A 20,553-nucleotide genomic window follows, 5' to 3' on the forward strand; every position below is an offset into this window, starting at 1 on the left:
GTGAGTCCCACAGAGGGAGAGATGAGCTGGGACAGCTCGGCGCTGGGCCTCCCTCCAGGGTGGGGGATGAGCAGGTCTTATACAACCAGAGGATGCAACGTTTTCATTTTATCCTTCTTTTCCCCATAGTCTATTTAAAGACTGTTTCTCTCCTCCAAGGCTGCATGTTGCAATTTCTTTCATGCTTAGGTTTCGGATCTTCCACTGACAAGCCCCAGCCCCTGGAGACATCTCTTGCCTTGCCTTACCACACTTGGGGACTCTGGATTTCAGCCCTGGGTTTGGCCACCACCACATCCTCCCCCTGTCCCACTTTTCTTCTGGCTGTTTGTATTCAGTCTAGACAATTCATTTTTACTTGTTGATGCTCTGCCCTAGCCCCGGGGCAACCACGGTATGGTGGACCAAGCACTAGAACTGCAGTCTGGAAAGCTGGTTTAAATTCTGGCTTGGCCATTTCCTGGCTGTGCATAAATTCGGGCTCGTTATTTGCCCTCTCTGAGCCTCCTACTTCCCAACTGGCAAGCAGAAACCATAAGCCCCATCCGCAGGGGGAAATGGTGCCTGGCACTGACCGAGAGGCCTCTCTGTCCCTAATCCCTACTGCTGGCTCTGAGTCCCCTCCTTGTCCAAGCCTGTTCAAGTGTCTCCTCCTGTCAGCGAGCCCCCTCCAACCCCCACTGCCACTGCTGGCCTCACCCACCTCCATGACCTTGGGATGAACCCTTCAGTCACCAGGCCTCAGGTTCTCAATTTCAATCATTTGACAAACGTTAATTAAGCACGTATTATGTTCCAGGCACTGTTCTAGGAGCTGGAGGTACAGCAATGAAGGAAACAGAAAAAAATCTCTGCCTGCCCGCACCTTGCCAGCATTCTAGTGGGGTCAGAGGTGGAGGGCAGAGAGACAGACAAAAGGGAAAGTAAGCTTTAGAGCTACATTCTCCAAAATATTAGCCACTAGCTACATGTGTATAGCGAGCACTTGTAACGTGGCTGCTCCCAACTGAGAGGCACCATAAGAACAAAACACATGCAGCCCCTGGGTGGCTCAGTCAGTTAAGGCTTCAACTCAGGTCCTGATCCCAGAGTCCCGGGATCGAGCCCCACATCGGGCTCCCTGCTTAGCAGGGGTCTGCTTCTCCCGCTCCCCCTGCTTGTGCTCAATCTGTCAAATAAATAAATAAAATCTTTAAAAAAATGCATCAGATTCAAAGATTTCAAACAAAAGGGAAATCTCTCCTTAATAATTTTTATAGAGATTAGAGGCTGGAATGGTATTTTTAGATATGTTGGGGTTAAGTAAAATGTATTATTAAAATTATTTTCACTTGTTTCTTTTTATCTCCCTAAATCTGACTCCTAGAAAATTTCAAATTACATGTGTGGCTCACATGACAGCTCTACTGGACACAGCTATTCTAGAACGGGTGAGAAGATGATGGCACATATTATGGGGAAAAAGAAGGGAGGTGAGAAGGAAGATCCAAGTGCAGAGTGAGGAAGCAGTGTCAATTGTAAACACACTGGCCAAGGTAGCTGCCCTGAGAAGGTAACAGGACTTGAAGGTAAGAGAGCCCCACGTTGCCATGTCTAGATGATGCTCCAGGAAGAGGAGACTACCAGTGCAAAGGCCCTGAGGTGGGAGAGAGCCCACAGTCTGGGAACAGAGAGGCCATAGTAACTGTTGCTGAGTGACCAAGGGAGTGGTCAGAAGTCATAGAGCCAGGGAGGTAGACAGCCCAGATGGTTCAAGGCCTTTCCAGGCCATCGTATGAACTTTTGTTTTTTCTCTGAGTAAAATAGAGTCTCTGCATTGTTTTGAGCCAAATGGTGACATGATTTGGCCCACAGATTCACAGGCTCAGTCTGGCTATGGTGTGAGAATCAACTTAAGGCGGGGGGGTGAGGGTAAGAGAATCGGGAGGCCAGTTTGGAGGCTCCAGCAAATACCCACTTGGGATGACAAGAGTCCTTACCACACAGGGCTGTGGTGTGGATTCCGTGTTAACCAATGGAAGAACCAGCAGGTGCAAAGTGCCTACTAGACCAAATGCTCAGTCAGGGTCAGGGACCTTGCCTCCCGTCCCCACAGTGTAGCCAGGAGAGGCAGAAGTCGCCACCACACCCTCAGCACCTCCACCTGGAGGGATGCAACAGCCTCCCTTTGGCCTCTCTGCCTCCTGCCTGCCACACTACTGGGTGCTCCTTTTAAAACCTCTCAATTGTTGCTCATCTCTGATAGGCCAGAAGCTCTTGACATGGCATTGCAAGCTCCCTGTGAGCTAACCCTGCCTCTACTCCTCACCACCACCCACTAGAGAGTCCCCCTTATACCTTTGCTCATACCGCCCCTTCTGCCTGGAATATCTTCTTCAACCACCCCCCTCCTCCCAGTTCTATCTTCTCCTACCCATTCTTTAAGGGGCTACCAAGAGGTAATGTCAAGAACCCCTGACTCTGCCACCCCCGATACATCTCAAGATGAACAGATGCTCCCTCACATTTTACGTATCTTTCTATTCATGGATTTATCGTTTCTGTGACTCCTCAGCCACCCACCCTCACCAGATCCTTGAGGAGCGAAATCGTCTTATTTATAACAGCATCCTTTGCCCTAACGTGGTGGCTGGCCCAATAAATATGGTTTGAGGGAGTAAAAGGCAAGAGGAAGTGGATTTGGAAGCATTGCTCACAAATGCCAAAGACCTAGATAGCTTCTACCCTCACTAGGACCACAGGAGAGAAAGGCCTACCCAACAAGGAGGGGCAGGGAACCCTCTCAGGGGCAAACAGAGCTGTGCATCCATCTTCCAAGGGCTCAAGGAACTCCAGGACCCACTATGTAAAACTTAATTATACCCTGAGGACACAGGTCCCCATAAGCACCCCTTACCGCTCCCAACCTGATGCAGCCAAGGCCCCATAGCCAGACCCAGCCCTCTCCAGTACCCTGGGCAGCGAGATGAGACGTGTGGCCGGTTCCTTCCTCTACCAAGGGACGGGGCCTGGATCACGTGATTCTTGAAGGCAGAACTGCTCATGGCAGGCCCTGGCTCCTAAGACACTCCCTCCCCCATTTCAGAGCCCCTCCCCCCATGTCATGGCAGAGGGTAGATGGGGTCCCCCAGGATCAGTTCAGCCAGAACTGGAGCACTGTGGGCCCCAACACATAAGGTGGGCTGCTCCATTGCCTACATACCTGGGACTCCTTTCCCGGACCTAAGACAAATGCCATTTTTCCCGAAAGGGGGAAGCAGGAGGGAGTCTGGAACAAAGACCCAATGGAGAAGGAGAAACCAGGAGGAGCTTTGAGATCAGAATTAAATTCTTTAATACAAAATGCTTTTTTTTTTTTTAAGATATATCTGTATTTCTTTGTTGTTGTTTAAAAATAAATATGTACTACGGAATATCTCGAAAAACTGTACTAGAGACAAAGATGTGATGTTAATATCTTTTTCCCCCACAATTATTACGGATAAACAGTAGCACCAATAAATAAATGATAACAAATATTAAAATTAAAAAAGGAGAGAGATTTAGTATGTAGAATTCTCTATTTTTTCTTGTTTTGTTTTTACATATAAAAAACAGAATAGCAATGTCTATTTTATCAGAATCACATATATACATAAACATATATATATATATATATATATATATATATACACACACAAACGCAAGTTGCCAAATATATATATAGTCTGTAGATGTATATCGAAACCTTATTTCAAAGGAATGTGTGGTGGGGAGCCGGGGGCAAGGGGAGGGCAGAGCTGAGTGTTAGCAAAATTAAATATCTGCTCAGGACAAGCTAGTGACTGTCACCGATCAGGGAGAGAGAGATTGGAAACATGAATCTTAAACACAAAGACCGGTACATATAAGAGCGCAAGAGAGAGCAATAGAGAGATACATCTCATAAATAGTTGAAATTAAATATTAACCAAGAATACTGAAAAAAACCCTACTCTTTAATTAAATTAACTGTTTTAATTTCTAATTAAAAAGGGATATTAAATAATTATCGTATATAAAACACTTTCTCTGCCTCCATGGTGGGCACGTGGATCCTGCCCTGTCTCTCTGTGCCGCGGGAAGGGTCGGGTCTGGGGACAGAGGAGGGTGAACCACTCACACACACGCAGCCAGGTCTCCTGGGGGGACAGAACTAGTGGTTTCAATGGTCTGAGGACGTCAGGCCCTCCTGGGCTGCACCAGGGAAGGAGAGCTGGGAGATGGCCAAGGCAGGGGGCCCTTCCCTCGGAGGACAAGCTGCCACCAGGCGGCCCTTCCTCCACCAATGTCTCTCTTCTTTTCGCCAAGACCTCTGTTGGCGGCACCCTGGGCTTGTCAGGAGCAAGTGAAGAGTAGGTGAAGGCTGCCCAGTCTCCTGAATCTTCCAGGCAGTGCCCCTGGGGGCAAGATGCCCGTCCGTGCAGCATGTGGAGAGGATCCTCAAAGTACAGCAGTGTCCTGAGGCTCCCCGAACTCCTAGTCAGAGCCAGTGTCCTCGTCCCTGTACCTGTCGTCTGTCCATTTGACTCGGGGTAGAGGCTTGGGGCCAGGGCTGGGTTTGTCAGTGTCCCCAAAAGCAGGCCAAATTTGCCCCCGTGCCCTGGCCAAGCACGTTCCTGGGCAGGGAAGGGGACCCTGGCCTTCCTACGAGGGACCAAAAGATCATGCCAGAGTCTCCCCTCCCATCCTCTTCCCTGTTGGGATCTGGGTGGGGACAGCCTCCTCCCAACTTAAGTCCACAGCAGTCAAATATATCCAGTGAAGACACCAATAACATTAGCAATGTTAATTTAAAAAAAAAGAATATATATATTTTACGTATATATAAAATATATATATTTATTTTTATATATATATTTTATATATATATATAAAAGTATGTATGTGGGTGGGTGTGTCTACAGGAATCCCAGAAATAAAACTCTCTAATCTTCCGGGCTCGGTGATTTAGCAGCAAGAAAAATACAATGGCGATCCAATTCCAAGAGGGACCGTGCTTGGTCACCTGCCCGGGAATGCTTCTGCCGGAGTTGCGCCCTCCGGACCCAAAGTGCTCTGCGCAGAGTCTCCTCTTCCTTCATTTCAGGTTTCTGGATTAAGGATTGTTCTGGTGATGGTGGTGTGGTGGTGGTGGCGGCGGCGTGGTTTCTGTAGCGGTCATTCTGAATCAGGCTTTCCTGGTGAGAGGTCTGGTTCCCGAAACCCTGAGGGAGGCTCCTTCTTCCAGCCCGGCTCACCGCCTGGGCTTGTCACATCTGTGGGAATCAGAGGCCAGGGGTTAGGGCCAGGCACGGGGACACAGTGGTGAGGCAGGCAGCCTCCCCATCTTGGGGGCCCGAGTCCCTGCTGTGAATCCCTGCTGCAGAGATGACAGCAAAAGCATGGCCCTGCCTCAAGAAGCCCAATGTGAGGGGAGAGCCGGCCCCTGCCCATGGGTAGCAGCAGGGATGGGTTGATTAAGGCGCCAGAGCAGGAGCTGCATTCAGGGTTCCCACTGCCATTTAGAGCTTACAATCTAGTTGAGACAAGATGAGGACGTGGGGACATGTCATCATAGGCGACAAATGAACACGTACTAAAGAACTTGACACTTAAGAGCTGATGGTGACCAGAGTTGAGCCGAGTTAGTTAGGCAAGAGCCCCTGCAGAAAGGCATGCTTCAGCTCTGCCTGTGGGACAGGCATGGAGAAGAGGGTGGGGAAAGCACCCTGACCCAGGGCTCCGGCGGCTGAAAGGGAGGGTCTGCTCCTGGGGCAGGGAGTGGAAGGCAGCAAGGCGCTGAGGGACACGTCTCCCGTCACCATGCCCTCCCTCCAGGCCCTGGCTAGGGCCTCGTCTTTCTCCAACAGGCTGGCAGCGGCTGGCCCCGGGTACCAGGCTGCCTCTTACATGTGCTGTGTCATTTGTGGTGGGGAGAGGCGATCACTCACTGTGCTGCTCCTCTTGGAGCAGAGGGGACTCCGATAACTGTCTTGTCATGCCCCAGCCCCTGGGACTGATGGTCTTTTACCTTCTCTACTGTGAGAGGTCAGAGCAGGCCCTGCCCTTCTGAGAGCCTGGGAATGGGGATCCTAAGCCCCCAATTTGGGGTATTGAAACTCCTCCATACGGGGGGCGGTTTCTGGAGGTTGGGGTAACTTCTAGAAGCCCCAAGGTCACTTCACACACCCCGTCCCAGTCTCTCTGCAAAATAATCACCACAAAATCCCAGAATGATAAATCCTTGACCTTCTCCGAAGCCCCCAGGACACGTGGAGACCCCTCACTGGGCCCTAGTGTTAGGCAGAGCCCAAGCCCAGCATTCACATACACTTCCTATCTGCACGTACCACCAAGACAGACAGAAGCCCGTGCCAATACCCCAGGGCCTGGTCCCCGGTATCCCTTGAACATCAAGAGGCACAGGAACGTGGGGGTGGGGAAGGCAGCCACATTCCAAGGACTTTGTTAATGGAGCATCTGGACTAGCTGGGGGCACCCTGATCCTGCCTGGGAATCCCCATATAAGCCCCCCTCCCTGGCTGAAACAGGCTGGCCCAGAGGGCTTCCAGCCTTTGAGCAAAGGCCAGGCGGGTATAAACACCATTCAAGGCATCAAAAGATTGCCAGCCAACCTGTCACGGCTCTGTGCTCCTGACCTCATCCCCTGACCTCAGTCATGTATTCACTTACATACTCGACACTTTCTGAGGCCTCGCTGTGGTCAAAGGACAGAGGTACAGATGCCTGGAGGGTCACACGGGTGAATAAAAGCCAGGCTCTGCTGGAGGAGTTCACAATCTAATGTCAGGAAAGAGGGCATGCCCCCCGACCCGTCCATCCTGGAGGCATTTGGAATTATGTGGGCCGTCTGGGGTTGTCACCATGGGTACTGGAGTATTAAAAGTATCTAGTGTCCCCAAATGTTAAATCTCCTACTCGCCCTAAACCAACAGCAGGAGCCCAGGCCCTGGGGGACCCCAGCCTAAGAGGGACACACCCCCTGCCCCCATGAGAGACCCTGAGGGGAAGAGAACCCCAAGCGGTGCAGACCTCAGAGGGTGGTGGCCAGGCCCCCAAGGGTGTTCAAGCTTTATAGACGGCAGCACCCCCCACACCGAGAAGGGCCCTCGATATTAGTAGCAAGGTAGTAATAACAACGTCAGGACCAACAGCCACCACAGGACACCGTGGGACCACAGGACACAACACTCAGCCTGCGTCCACACCATCACATGATGCCACACCAGTCTACCCCCTCAGGCAACCAGGGCAACCTCTGAACAGGCCCCGACAGGCCAGGCCAGCGCCTGCCGCCCACCACAGGGGCCTCGCGAGCAGAGAAGGCAGCCATCAATCACCAGGCAGGTAGCTAGAAGCCGAGCAAGCAGCTGGCCCCTCTCGGATGCGCGTGCACAAGAGCTCGTTCTCTCTCTCTCTCTTTCTCTCTCTCTCCCCATCTCTGTGTGAAGCCCCTCTCTGACTCGCTCGCCCTCTGGGAACCAACCTGCAAGTACGTTCGTTTAACTCAAGCTGCCTCGCCTTGCAACGCGAGTCTGTGTTTTTGCAGGAACATTTACACGTCTGCGGATCTTGTACAAACAAATGCTTTCTCCGCTCTGAGCAAGGCCCACAGGGACTGCAAAAAGGCAAAAGGAAAGACATCTAAGCTAGAGCGTCAGCAGAGAGAGAGAAAAAAAAAAAAAAAACATGCAACACCCTCTAACAGTCCGCAGCTGCACCCCCCCAGCTCGTTGGCTGCTCCCCCTACCCTTCCATGCCCTAGAAGGATCCAAGTGCTGCAGCGGAAGACAGAGCGCGCGGCAGGAAGAGGCAGCACTGGCTAGGAAGCCTGCCTGCAGGAAGAGGCAGACACAGGGGCAGAGTGCAAGGAGAGGACCACTGGAAGGGGGAGAGCTGTCCCATGGGAACAAGAACAAGTCTTGGGCCACAGGGCCCCAACAGCTACCACCCCAGAGAGAGCACACCCAGACTCTCCTTCACCTGCTGGGATGGCAATCAGGGCCACCTTCCCCATGGGCAAGGGCTCGCGCCCAGGCCCCACCACCAGGGACAGACTGAAGTAGGGCATCACGGCCAGCCAAGCCCAAAGGTGGTGTCCACAGCCAGGCCACTGGTGACCAGAACGCCCAGCACGGCCTCCAACCCAGAGGAAGAGCCTCCAGACCTCAAGGGAGGTTTATGTGGGGGCCGGGGATTGAACCAGAGTAGCAGGCTCCCCTCCAGAGGCCCCAGGGCCACGAGGAGGGACTGCCATACGGTGCCTGACCCCACCCAATCTCTCCTCCTTCCGCTGACAACACACTGCCTCGCATCCTTCGCACCCTTTCCTCACGCCACATCTGCCCTCCCCACCACCCTCTGCTTCCAGACAAGTGCAAAAGCCCAGAGCAGTGGAAACCAGTCGGGCGAGCAGGCACCAGTGCCCGGCACCCGCGCCAAATGGGCCCGCCACCAGTGCCCAGTAGGTGAGAGAAAGGCGGTGCCCAGCCAAGCCGGAGTCCCCACCCCGAATCCTCCAGGTCCACTCTGTCCACCCACCCCACCCGACCCTGGACCAGCCACGCCGTCACCAAATCTAGCCACTGGTGCCAATTAGTGGAGTGAGAGTGAGAGAGAGACACTGGGGCGGTGGGGAGAGCCAGAAGAGCCGGGGGGGGGGGGGGGGGGGGGCGGGGGGGGGGTTAGGGGGTCCCGCCGGTGGGAGTCTGACTGGGGGCCAGGGAGGCTCCAGGCAATGAAACAGCGGAGGCACCACGTACACGCTCCAGGGTTTATACCGGGATTTCTTGCGCTTTCTTTTTTGCCCCTTCCCCTTTCCTCGAATTGATTTTCTGGAAAATAAAAAAACAGAGACAGACAAAGAGAGAGCAAGGGGGAAGGGGAAAGGACAAGAAGCAGCGAGGAGGATAGGGCTCAGGGCACACTCCCTGCAACGAGGCATCAGGAGGCTGGCGGACTCCAGGAAAATGCGCAGGCCGGGGCAGCAGGCGCTCAACGGCTCCCTCTTCTCCCTTCGGCCACCCTGGGGTAGCCCACCCAGCCACTGACAATGCTTTGGCTGGGGAGCGGAGGGTGAGCGGGGGACACAGGACCCAAAGGCCTGCTCGGGGTGCTTGCAGCAGCTCCCGGTCCCAGGCAGGGGGTAAAGCCCTGTCCGCAGGCTCTTTGGCCAGCAACCCCGTAAAAGTCTGACCCTGAAGGCCGGGGGCTGTAAAAGGCAGGCCAGAGTTTGGAGAGACCTGACTAAATGGGGGTGGGAGCGGGGCAGGGGGCAGGAGAGCGTCCAGGCTGTGCTTCGGGCACCTTCCACCTTCATTTCCAAGTATAGTAGCAAAGGGGTCCCTTCCGGGCTCCTGCCTCTGCCAATCCCGGGGTGGGAGAGCAGCTACACTGGGAGCTGGCACAGAACCAGGGGCGGCACATGAAAGGCGTCAGCCTGCCCGGCCATAACCTGGGCTGAGAGGTGGAGATGGGTGTCCTCAGAGCCCCAGGCAGGCGGTAGGGTGGGGTGGGAGTTAGGGAGGCACGGGAGGAGGGGCCTGGGCGTCACTTGGCAGGGAGTTCTCTCCCCAGCCTGTCAAAGCCTGCTACACCATCTCACCAGACTCTCTTCCGAGCCCAGGCGAGCCCCCCACTCTCCCTGTGGGCAAAGCAGGCATTTGGGAAACAGGCAAGGGGGGGCAGGCTGAAGCCTGTTCTCCTCCAGGGAACCAGCACTCTCCACACCTGCCAGGCCAGAGGATGCCCAGAATGTGTGCCACAAGGGAAGAAATAAGAGGGGAGGGAGTGAGAGGGGCAAGTCTGCTCTCTCTAGGAGAAAGCACTGGAGGAAGAAAGGTCTGTGCCCGTGCGCGTTGTGCACACTCTCTCTCTCTCTCTCTCTCTCTCTCTCTCTGAGCCTACTGTCCCAAATCACTTCTCTGGGAGCCATAGCAATCTTGGAAGCTGGGGACTTAGGGAAGAGGCAAGGGGTTAGGGCTTCTCTGTCCCCCAGAGCTCTGGGAACAGACAGGATGGTGAGGGGGAGGAAAGGACACAGGTGCTCTCTCTCATTCTCTTTCCCTGCAGGCTTGTCCCCCACACACCCCTACCCCGGCCAGCAGCTCACCAGGTCCTGAAGGCTCACTGCCCCCAGACGGCACCCCCTGCTCCATTCTGACCCAACCGGCCACACTAAGCAACTAGAAGCCTCAGAAAAGGACCAACAGTCAACTCCTTCCTCCCTGGCCAGGAGGGCTGAGTGGCTCGGGCCTGCCTCACCCCTGCAGGAGGGTATCATCAAGAAAACACCTCAGCCAGTCCCGAGTCCAATTTGCACCACCACAGCAACCACCACAAGAGGCCGTTTCCTCTGACACGCAAAAGCTGGCCTCTCTGCCACCCTCACCCTTTCCCTGCTGTGGGTGACGGGAGACTAGTGCCCACCCCCTCTGGCACACTAAAACTGCAAGTCCTGGACAGGAATGACCTGGAGACCTGGAATGTATCGTCTCTTCCAAAGGAAGCTCCGGGCTCCAGGCTGGGTTTTGCCCCTAATTCAAGAGCCATAATCCTTGAGTTTGCTCCATCCCACTACTACCACCACCAGTTCTTCATGAGGCCAATTCCCCCACCCAATGAAGCCATCAGACCCCCTGACAGAGGAATCCAAGAGCCCCAAACCAAGATAACTGGCCAAGGAGAGGGAGAGGAGCTAAAGTCATGGCCACTTACTTTTCTTGCCTTGCTCTATCTTTCTTTGGTCTGCAGCAGGTAGAGAAAAAGAACAAAACAGAAAGAGGTTCAGATGGCGATGCTAACAGGAGTAGCACCATACTATTTATGACTTATCAATGCAGTTTCAATCCCCTTAATGTAACATAAATCATTTAATCCCTCCAGCAGTGCTATGAGATATGTACTACTATTGTGCCCATATGACAGATGTAGAAACTGAGGCACAGTGCAGTAAAATTAAAATGCCCAAAATCAGCTGGAAGGCAGACGGAAGGCAGAAATGGCTAACAAGTGGGGCATGCTTAACCCTCCCGCCGCTCTGCTGAACCAATGAATCCGTGACACCATCCTCACCTGCATTCACATTTGCTATGCTGCAGGAAACTCATCTCCCCTATGTGCTGGCCTTGATGAGGTTTGATCCGCATAATCTAGAGGGAAAGGGAGCAGATCACAAGGTTAGTGACCCAGCCAGCCATACCCAGATGGGACACCCTGTGGCTCTTGCCACTCAGCACCCAGGGGTTCTACTGAGCAGGGGAGGGTGGTAGAAGCAGAAGGGACCAGGGGCTCTCCCAGAAAGAGCCTCAGGCCCACCCCAACTCCCAACCCTGCTGACCTCAAGGAGCCCCTGCTCTTCTGCACGGGTTGGCCAGGCTGGGAATTCAGGTCCTGGGTTCTTGCCAGTCCCCATCCCTCCCCTCCTTTCATCCCCTTTAGGCCTTCCCCTGACCCCTAGCAGCTACCCAAGAGCCATCTTCCCTGGGGTGTCAGAGCTCCCTCCGACCCTATCCTGGCTGAGATGGGTCCCGTCACTGGTCAGCACCAAATGACTGGCTTTTAAAACTTTCCATGTACCAGGCTCATCTGGCACCCCAAACAGAGCCCCTAAGAGTAAGGGCCCTCTTCTTCCAAGAGAAGAAGAGAGGGGCTCCTGTCACAGGTGTCAGCTCCTTCTGAGCCCAGGGGGAAAGGTCACAGAGGGGACTGTGGCAGTAGGGACTTGTGGGGAACCCCAGATCAGGAAATTCAGGCATCTTTTTCTCCCAAGAGGGCAAGACTCCTCATGCCTCCCCCTGACTGACTCAGGGGCAGGAGCTAAGCAAAGGCAAGCCTGGTTCCTTCTCTGAAGAGTTGCCCAGGAAAGGGCTGGGGACCACCTGTTTCCCCACATCTCAGCCCGCTCCCACCCCCTCTCCCCACAGATGCCCACCTGCATGGTGATGTTGAACTCCTCAGTGGGCACGCACTCTAGGCCCTCATCATTACAGCAGCCCCCACACCGCATCAGGGGCACGCAGGATGGCTTGAAGATGTACTCGATCTCGTCGGGGTACTCCTGGAAGATGTCCACCAGGGTCTCAATGGGACGGCAGTAGCTGCGCTGGTAGACGTCCATGAACTTCACCACTGCATGGGACGGGGTGAGACATGAGGCCAGCAGGTCACGTGAGAGATGGCCAGCCCCTCTCTCCACCCAGCCTTGTAGGGCAACCACTCGGGGTTCCCTGGGAGAGGTACCCACTACTGGGCCAGTCAGTCCTTCCAAAACTCTAGCTCAAGTCCCTCCCGCTGTGGTTGACAGCCTTCCCTAAGCTTTCCACTACCGGCACTGATGAAGGTCTGGTTTTATTCCAAAGATCACATGAGGCTGTCAGGTTCTGGGGGAGATGGTCAGTCACATCTGATCCCCCTGCATTGTCATGACAGCTGAGCCAACTCCCAGGTCAACCTTGAGGCCAGAGGACAATTCAGGCATCAGTACCCTTGCTGGGGGGTGGTCTGAGTTTCCCATGAAAGGAAGAAGAGCCCGCTTGGCAAACCTACTCCCTGTTTCCCTACAACCTCTGCCATACCATCCACTATACCAACAACCATTTAATGAGGACTTAGTATCTGCTGGACATTGTGTACAGGAGTCCACAGTTTTCGTCGCCAACAGTTCTCCCCACATGACACTATGACATTCCAGTAGGAACCTCATTTTACAAAGGGGGAACTGGAGGTTCAGAGAGGCTGAGGAATTTGCCCCAAGGCTGCACTTCCACTAAGTGGTACAGTTAAAATCGGTCCTGACATCAAAGCCTTCCCAAGGCAAATCATGTGGAAGCATGGTGGGGGTGGGGGGGACACTTCGCCACCTGCCAGACCCCTCCCCAGACACGGGCTGGGGAGACGGTGAACACCAGCACAGGGGCTGGGCCTGCCTGGCATCAGCAGGTGGCAGTGGGTGGGCACACTATGCAGGCCCTGCCAGCCACCGATAACCCCGCCCAAGAGGGCAAACTGCTTGCATCATGGAAAAAACGGTGCTGCCACTGCAGCCACGGAGCATTTCTAGAAGCTGATCTGGAGGGAGGGCAGGGTAAAGACAGCTTCCCAGGCTGGCCGTGGAGCCTGGGGTGCACTGGAGCATGAAGGGGTAATTCTAGGCCACAGAGGCGGGGCTCCTGGGAAGAGACACTCAGGACCTGGAGTGATGACTCTAAATTATGGCCCAGCCTGTCCCACTCCAGGGTGCACACAAGCACGTGTGCGCGTGCACACACACACACCACTACCACATAGTAATCCTCTCCCTGAAATGCTTTTCCTCCACACAGCAGAAACCAGCAGCATCCAGCCCATGAAGAGGTCCAGACCCTGGCCATGACTTGGTGTGACCTTGGGCCAGTCCCTCCCTCTCTGGCCTCACACTGCACATCTGTAGTAGTGGGTTGGGTGGATCTCTAAAGATCGCTACCGAAACTGAGACCGAAATTTGGGGTTTTGTCTCTGTTTCCGGCCCCCCGAGAATAAGCGCTCTTTCTCAGCCCAGGCAACACAAAGTTTGGAACCTCACCAAGGCATCTGAAGTGCAACCCCCTAGCCTACCTCTCCCCAGAAACTATAGCTGAGTCTCCTCTTCCCTCCAGAGGGTGAAGGAAGACGATCCTCGGGGGAGTGGGCATGTATACAATCGGTGGGTTGAGGAGAATTTGGGGAGCTGAGGGCAAGGGAGGGGAAGGCCATAGGTGTGAAAACAGCAAGGAGAGCAGGGGGCAGCTCCCAAGCCAGTCCCTGGCCTTGCCTGAGGTCTACGTCCCCTATGCAGACAACAGGCACAGAATTCTCCTCCACCCTCAAAAGGGTTACGGTAAAGCTCTGTCAAAAAGAGTACAAATGATGAAGAAGCCCTTTTTCAAGCCAAGTCTATATCAAAGATGACTAATTAAGAATTCTTGACCTGACATTTTGTCATGGCTGGGGACAGAGGTGGCCCAGGCTTCGGAGGCACAAGGCCCAGCCCAGGACAGGAAAGCAGAGAGGTCTGGCCTGGGCCGTGGCAGTTGGTAGCTAAGGGTAAAAAGACACAGACTAGGAATTCCCTTGAAAAGCTGCCTGGAATTCCCAAGGCCACAGGAAGGAAGGTGAGGGGACAACTTCCCCTATACCCTTCGTACCCCAGCCACTGCCTCCAAGGAAAGCTGGCCTGCTTTTGCTCAGGCCATGGACATGCATCTACCACAGCAAGCTTTTTTGCTTTTCCTTATTTCTTGAAGACAATCCTTCCCCAGCAAACAAAAAACATTTGTCTTGCCTCTCCCAGACCACAGAGACCACCAGGAGGCTTATGCGGGCTGATCATATCCTGGGATCCAGGAGCCTATGGGTGGCACAGGCTGTGGAGTGGCTGGGAAGCCAGGCCCCGGGGCCAAGGAAAGGGCTCTAGGGCGTAGGGAAGCAGAACCAGCTGGGCATCACCACTGGCCCAGGGAGTGTAAACACTGCCCTTGGTCACTACCCTGGGCCACACTGGGTTTGGGTCTGGAAAACTGGCCTGGAGGGAAGACCAGGCCCTTGCCTCCTCAAAGGTGGGGAGCTAGGGGGGGTGGCATTGGGCACTCCTCCCCTACTTTGGAGCAGAGGTCAAATTCAGTTGGGTGGGTGGGTGGGGAGCCAGGGCTTCCCTAGAGAAATGGGAGGATCCCTACTCCAAACCACAGAGGAACAAAAGGCAGGTGGACTCTTAGTTGGGCAGGGTGCAGGGCACCTGGGAGCTACAGCTTTGCTGGTCCAGAAGGGAAGTTCATAGCACCCAAACCTATCCCACCCAGAGGGCAGAGGGAGCCTGCAGGGCCTTCTCTCCTACCTCCTAAAGGAGTACATACTGTGGGGAGGGGGGGTCTCAGGAGGTTGGGCCCTCTGCACCTCCAGCTCATGTACAGCCAGTGTGCTGAACGGGCAAGGGTCACGGCCCCCTCCACACAGACCCCACAGGTATGACAGAGCTGGGCTGGATGTGACACAGAATATCCATCCTCTCCTGGGGGCAGATGGGACAAGAGACACCTCCCTCGACACCTGGGATCTTTGAACACTGTCTTCCTGGTCTGTGCTCATGGCTCCCTCTCCAACTAAAATTTTACTGGGAAGAGCAGAAGGAAAAGGCAACAAGTTTTAATTCTAGCAGAGGCCTGAGTAGGAAAGAGAGTCCTCCAGAATGAAGGGTTACTCTCATGGTGCTCCCCTCTTCCATTCTTGATTTCCATTCCGGTACCCTTCCTCCCCCACCCCCTACCCCCACAGACCTGAAAGAAAGGAATCAGGCCTCCCCACCCATCCCCTGGGGAGACAGGGGAGACAGGGTACCTATCCCAGAGCTACAGGGACTCACCTTCGTGGGGTTTGTGCTCTCCTCCTGCCATAGGCGCAGCCTGGGACCACTGAGGACAAAACAAAGAGCAAGGTATGGGCATGAGCAGGGGTACAGAGGCCCAGCCACCCACTGACCAGCAGCCTGTGGCTTCTCCAAGACTTCTGAGTGGAACAAGGCATCTGCCCAGCTCCCCACAGCAGAGAGCGTGCCCACCACCCCTGTGCTGCTCCAGTTGTGAAGGAAGAGAAAGAATGACCAGATGTTGGGGGTTGGAGAACCGAAAACACAGGAAGAAAATACTAGAAGGCTGTGCTGTCCAGGTGCCCACCCCTTCCCCACAGTTTCCTCCCCACCCCCCACCAGCCCATTGCTGAGTTCAGTGAATTTTCTCAGCTCCCCTGACTCCCTGGTCCAAAGCCACGGGTAAGTAGTAAGGTCACATAGGAGGACAGATTTGGACTGGGGCAGGAAGGAAGGACAGGGGGCGAGAAGAACAACATGGTGACCTTCTCCTGCTGACATGACAAATACCAGGGTGAGCTGGTGCTAGGGAACGAGGGGGGTGCGGAGGACCGAAGGACACCAACCACCCTCCCCCACCCAAACTCCTCTGGCCTCCGGAATACTCAGCAAATATCCTCAGGTATATTCAGCAAACCCACAGGTTGCCTAGAAGGTAAAACCAGGGAGAAAACCCTCTGGGAGGCGAGAACCCCTTGTCTCCCAGCACGCAGACCTCCCAGGAGCCCGAATGTATCTCCAAAGCCCTGAGCCTCACTGAGCTCCTTCCCTGTTCCCTAGTTTCTTCACCGGCCAGACTGCGGGGATCCCAAGCCCCTCTCAGGGAGCTGGGCACTTTCGGCAAATTCAACCAGGAAAGCCTTTATGCCTTAGCACTGCCTAGCCCCTAGGGGGCCCCCTGCACTACCCAGGCCTGAGGCCTCCCCTCTCCCTCCTATCCCTCCCCACCCCCACCAGATCATTTCTCCCCTCCCCAGAAGCTGTGAAGGTCAACATGCCCAACCATGTGGACCTGACAGCTCCTAGCAGGCAACAGCTTCTCCCAGGCCTTCCAGAGGGCCTTCGGTTCTTACCAGCTGCCCACCCCACCTGCCCCTCTTTGGGGGCAGATCCTGGGCAGCAGAACTGTGCACCAGCCCACGGAAGTGCAGACCCCACTGACAAAGTCTGTCTGTCTGTCTCCTTCCCACACACCCCCAATACACGCCGGATCCCCCAGCCTTGCCCCTTAGGGCCAAGATCAGATAACAGTTTCCAGGATCCCAGCTGGGCAGCCTCCCGCTGTGGCTCCCTCGGGGACCCCGGGGGGTCTCCACCTTAGGCCCTGGCCCATCTCCAGGATACCCCTTGGCTGCCTAATGCCAAAATTCTCCCTATGCCCTCCACTCCTCCTGGGCCCCAACGAGGAAAGGGGACAGAAATATAAACCCCTCCAAGGCCAGGGGGCACTGGGAGAGGCTGTTCAGGGCAGGGAGGGGCCAGGTGCCCTTCTCTGGGGGCCTCTGAAGGTCACACTGTGGCCAGGCGGCCACTCCTCCCTCCCTCCCTCCCCCCCCCCTCCCCTTGGAGGCCGGGAGCCAAGGCCTTTGTGCCAGGGTCTGAGGCACTCAGAGTGGCAGCAGGGACCCCGGCCCATTTCCCTTCTACCTCTCTTCAAGGGGGGACTCCGTGGCTGAGGGAAGGCATAAGGGAAGAGCATGAAGGACCCCTTAGTGGCTCTGAAAAGCAAGTTGGGTGGGCAAGTTTTGGAGTTCCAGAAAACCACCTGCTCCTGCTCCAACACCCCATTTCACCAGGACAAAGTGTTTGCAAGGCTGGCAGGAGCTCCTTCCTAAAGTGGGGGTAGGGAGGAGGAAGCTAGTCCCACAATGCCCATGCCACGGCAAATTTTAAGCCATTTTTCCAGAAAGTGTAAAGTGGACTGAGGAGGCTCTTGAATCCTCCCTTAGCCCACCCCTCACAAAGGCTAAAGCAGGGCTCGGAAGTGTGGGGGAGGGGAGCGCAGCAGACTGTCACCAAGTCGGGACTTTAGGTAGTCTGACAAAGCACCGGAGTGGGCCCCTGCACCCTGACCTCTGACAGCGATCATCCTTTCCCCGGCCTCTGGGGTCGGAGAGGGGTTACGCGGCTCTTCTCGGCAGAGGGGAGGGAAAAAGAAAAACCGAAGGGTGGCAGGGGCTTCTCTCCGCGGTAGGGAGGAAGTGGGGAAGGGGCGTCAAGAAACCCGTCCTCGCCCAGGAAGGGGCTAGGGGCTGGGGACGGCGGGGAGGGGTGCGGGGTGGCTCTCCGAGACCTCGGGCTAGGGATACCTCGAGAGGTCACCTTCCCGCGGAGGGCCCGCGGGGGGAGGGGCGCCGCTCGCCGCCCGGGGGCTCCCCGCTCGGGGCCGCCGAGGCTCCGGGAACACGCGGCCGGCCAGGCCCGGGCTGATGTAATCGGCTCCGCGCCGCGCGCGCCCGGCCGGGCGGGGGAGGGCGGGCACCGAGCGGGACGCGAGCGGGGACGGGCGGGGGTGCCTCGGCGCAGGTGGCCCGGCGGAGACCGGGGGTCCCCTCGGCGATCCACCCCGAAACTTTTCCCAAACTCGTGGCGAGGGCCCGAGAGGTCGGGCGGCAGTGACAGCAACCCCCCTCTCTCGCCCGCGCCCTGCCCCCTCCACGCTCTCTGCCCTCCCTTGGTCCAAGGTCCGGGCACCCCCCTGCCCACTGGGCTCCGGCCCCCGCCCCCGCTGCCCGGGCTTCCAGTTCGTCGGGGACCAGCGGCCAGGAGCAAACTTCGGCCGCCCGCGGCAGCGCAAGCCCAGCCCCCTCGGCCTCCTCCTCCGGCTCCCGCCCTCCGCCGGTCGGCCCAGATCGTACGTGCGGTGACTCTAGTGGGTGGGCAGGGCCCGCGTGGGCGGCGAGATTCTCTCCGGTGCCCTCCCACCTAGCGCGCGCCCCCTCCCCCCACGCGAACGAGGATCGAGGGGGCAGCCGCGCGCCCGGTGCGCAAGGACCCGCGTGGGGTTCGGAGCCCCCACGCGCGCGCTCGCACGCACGTCCCCAGCCGGGAGAGGCGCTCGCAGCGGCCCGCGACGCCCGGTGGGCACGGCCGCTTACCTTGGCATGGTGGAGGTAGAGCAGCAAGGCAAGGCTCCAATGCACCCAGGAGAGCAGAAAGTTCATGGTTTCGGAGGCCCGGCCGGGGCCGGCGCGGCTCGCGCTCCCTCTCCCGCTCGGGCTGCGGGGCGGCCCGCTCTCCTCGGCGCCTAGGCGGGCTCCTCTTCCTCCCGGAGCCGAGGCCCGGGCCGGGGCCGGGGCCGGGGCCTGGGGCGCGCGCGCGGCTGGAGCTCTGTCTGCGCACACAGCCGCCTCACCCGTCCATGAGCCCGGCTCCCGAGCGCCGAGTCGCCACCGCGGCCCCCTCTCCTCTTCCTTCTCTTCTTCCTCCTCCCCCTCCTCCGACTGCGGCTCCTCCCGGCCCGGGCTCGCACTTCTCCCGGCTCCGCTCGGCTCTGCTGCCCCGGCGCGGACCACGGCTCCTCCGGAGCGAGAACAGCCCAGAAGTTGGACGAAAAGTTTCACCGCAACGCCGCGAGCCCCGACCCCCTCCACCCCGCCTCCAGGCGCGGGCTCCGGCTCCTGCCCGCGGCTCGCCGCCGCGGCCACCCTCGGCCGCCGGCCGGGGAGGAGGTGGGCGCTGGGGCGGGGGGCGGTGTCTGTCGGTCTGTCCGTCAGCGCGGCCGGTCCGGTGCGGGGTCCCGACGGGGAGGGCTCACGCCGCGCGCGGGCGGGCACCCCCGAAAGCAGGTCACTCACTCTGCCCCTGCCCTGTCGTCGCTCGCTCGCCCGCGCGCGCTCTCTGACCCCGTCTCCCTCTCTCTCCCCCTCTCGCTCTCCTCTCTCTCTCTCTCTCTCTCTTCCTCGACTTCTCTCTGGAGCTCTTGCTACCTCCTTCTTCTCTCTGCTGGTTTCCAAAATCCGAAGTGATTTGGGGAAGTAAAGGCGCAATCTCCCCCAAACGGTCGGCCCGGTTTAAGCGGGGAATGGGAAGCAAAAAATAAATTAAAACGGGAAAGAATGTGGGTTTTAAAATTGCTTAAGAAAAAAAAGGAGGAGGGTAAGCCCTGGATAAATGAATTCGGATTCCAGTGCGGAGACCCCTGGCCGGTGACCCCGCCGGTTCGTCCGCCTAGCCGCTGCCTCCCGACCCAGCGCCGCCGCCGCCGGCTCCACTCGCCCCCCGCGCCGCGGCCTCCTCGCAGCCCGGCTGCCCCAAGCCTCTGCGCTCCTACCACTAGCGGCCGCTTAAAACCAAGGCAGGCCCCGCCCGGACCCGCCCTTGGCACGCCCTGGGGGCGGGGACGGGCCCGGGCTCCAGCCTCTCCGCCAACTGCCCCGCGCGCCCCTCGGGCCTTCCCCCGGGACGTGGAGCGAAGCCTGCCCTCCCTCCCGCGCGAAGGGGACCTCGACCCCCTCCCCGGTTCACAGCCTGAAAATTGCCCCCCCGCCCCCCTCTGCCCAGACACACACGCGCCCGCGCGGCCTTGGGGGAAGGGAACAGGAAAGTGAGGTTCTGTGCGGCCGGGGCTCCAGAGCTATCCCTTCCTTACCGGGAATATTGGAGGAAGGGGGGCCGCGGCGGGCGACGAGTCGGACGGGGACGGCTGGGAAGAAGGACGTACAGACCTATTGGAATCCTGGCGTGACCCCTGGCCTTCTCCCCACTCCAGCACTCTCAGCCCGCCCCCCTACACACACACACACACACACACACACACACACTCACTGACACACGCGTCCTCGCTCTCACGCAGACGCTGCTCTCCCAAGTTCACCCAGCAACCTTGTGGTAGCCGAGCGCCCCCTAGTGACTGCTGCCTGCACGCCCCAGCTCTGGCGCAAGAGGGAATGGGCTTCGGGAGGAGGGTAGAGGGAGGCTGCCCCCTCGTCGCGGGAATTCCTGACCCCCCACGCAGTGGCATGTTAGGGACTCAATGGACCCAAGTGCGGAGAGCCCGATGCTGGGTGCAGGAGGCGTGGTGTATCCGTGCGGACAGTGTGCCCATCTGGAGACCTCATCTGGCCTGCTGACATCAGAGTGAGCTACAGCCAACGGACTGGGGTGACTGGGGTCCTTTGGGAAGTGTCCAGGAAAGCTTCCTTGGGGAAAAT

The 20,553-nt window shown here is 57.2% G+C and overlaps 1 protein-coding gene across 1 annotated transcript; it reads right to left on the reverse strand.

Moving 5' to 3' along the window:
* Nucleotides 1-3,310: 3,310 nt before the first annotated feature.
* VEGFA (vascular endothelial growth factor A) lies at nucleotides 3,311-19,410 on the reverse strand (the record flags this gene model as incomplete). Its single annotated transcript, XM_077903874.1, has 8 exons — nucleotides 3,311-5,276; nucleotides 7,508-7,639; nucleotides 8,784-8,855; nucleotides 10,738-10,767; nucleotides 11,095-11,171; nucleotides 11,954-12,150; nucleotides 15,398-15,446; nucleotides 18,499-19,410. Coding segments are annotated over 8 exons (1,491 nt in total), but the record flags the coding sequence as incomplete, so codon positions are not given.
* Between the last annotated feature and the right edge of the window lie 1,143 nt (nucleotides 19,411-20,553).

The sequence above is a fragment of the Canis aureus genome, chromosome 7, assembly GCF_053574225.1.
Source record: "Canis aureus isolate CA01 chromosome 7, VMU_Caureus_v.1.0, whole genome shotgun sequence".
In the NCBI taxonomy this organism is placed as follows: domain Eukaryota; kingdom Metazoa; phylum Chordata; class Mammalia; order Carnivora; family Canidae; genus Canis; species Canis aureus.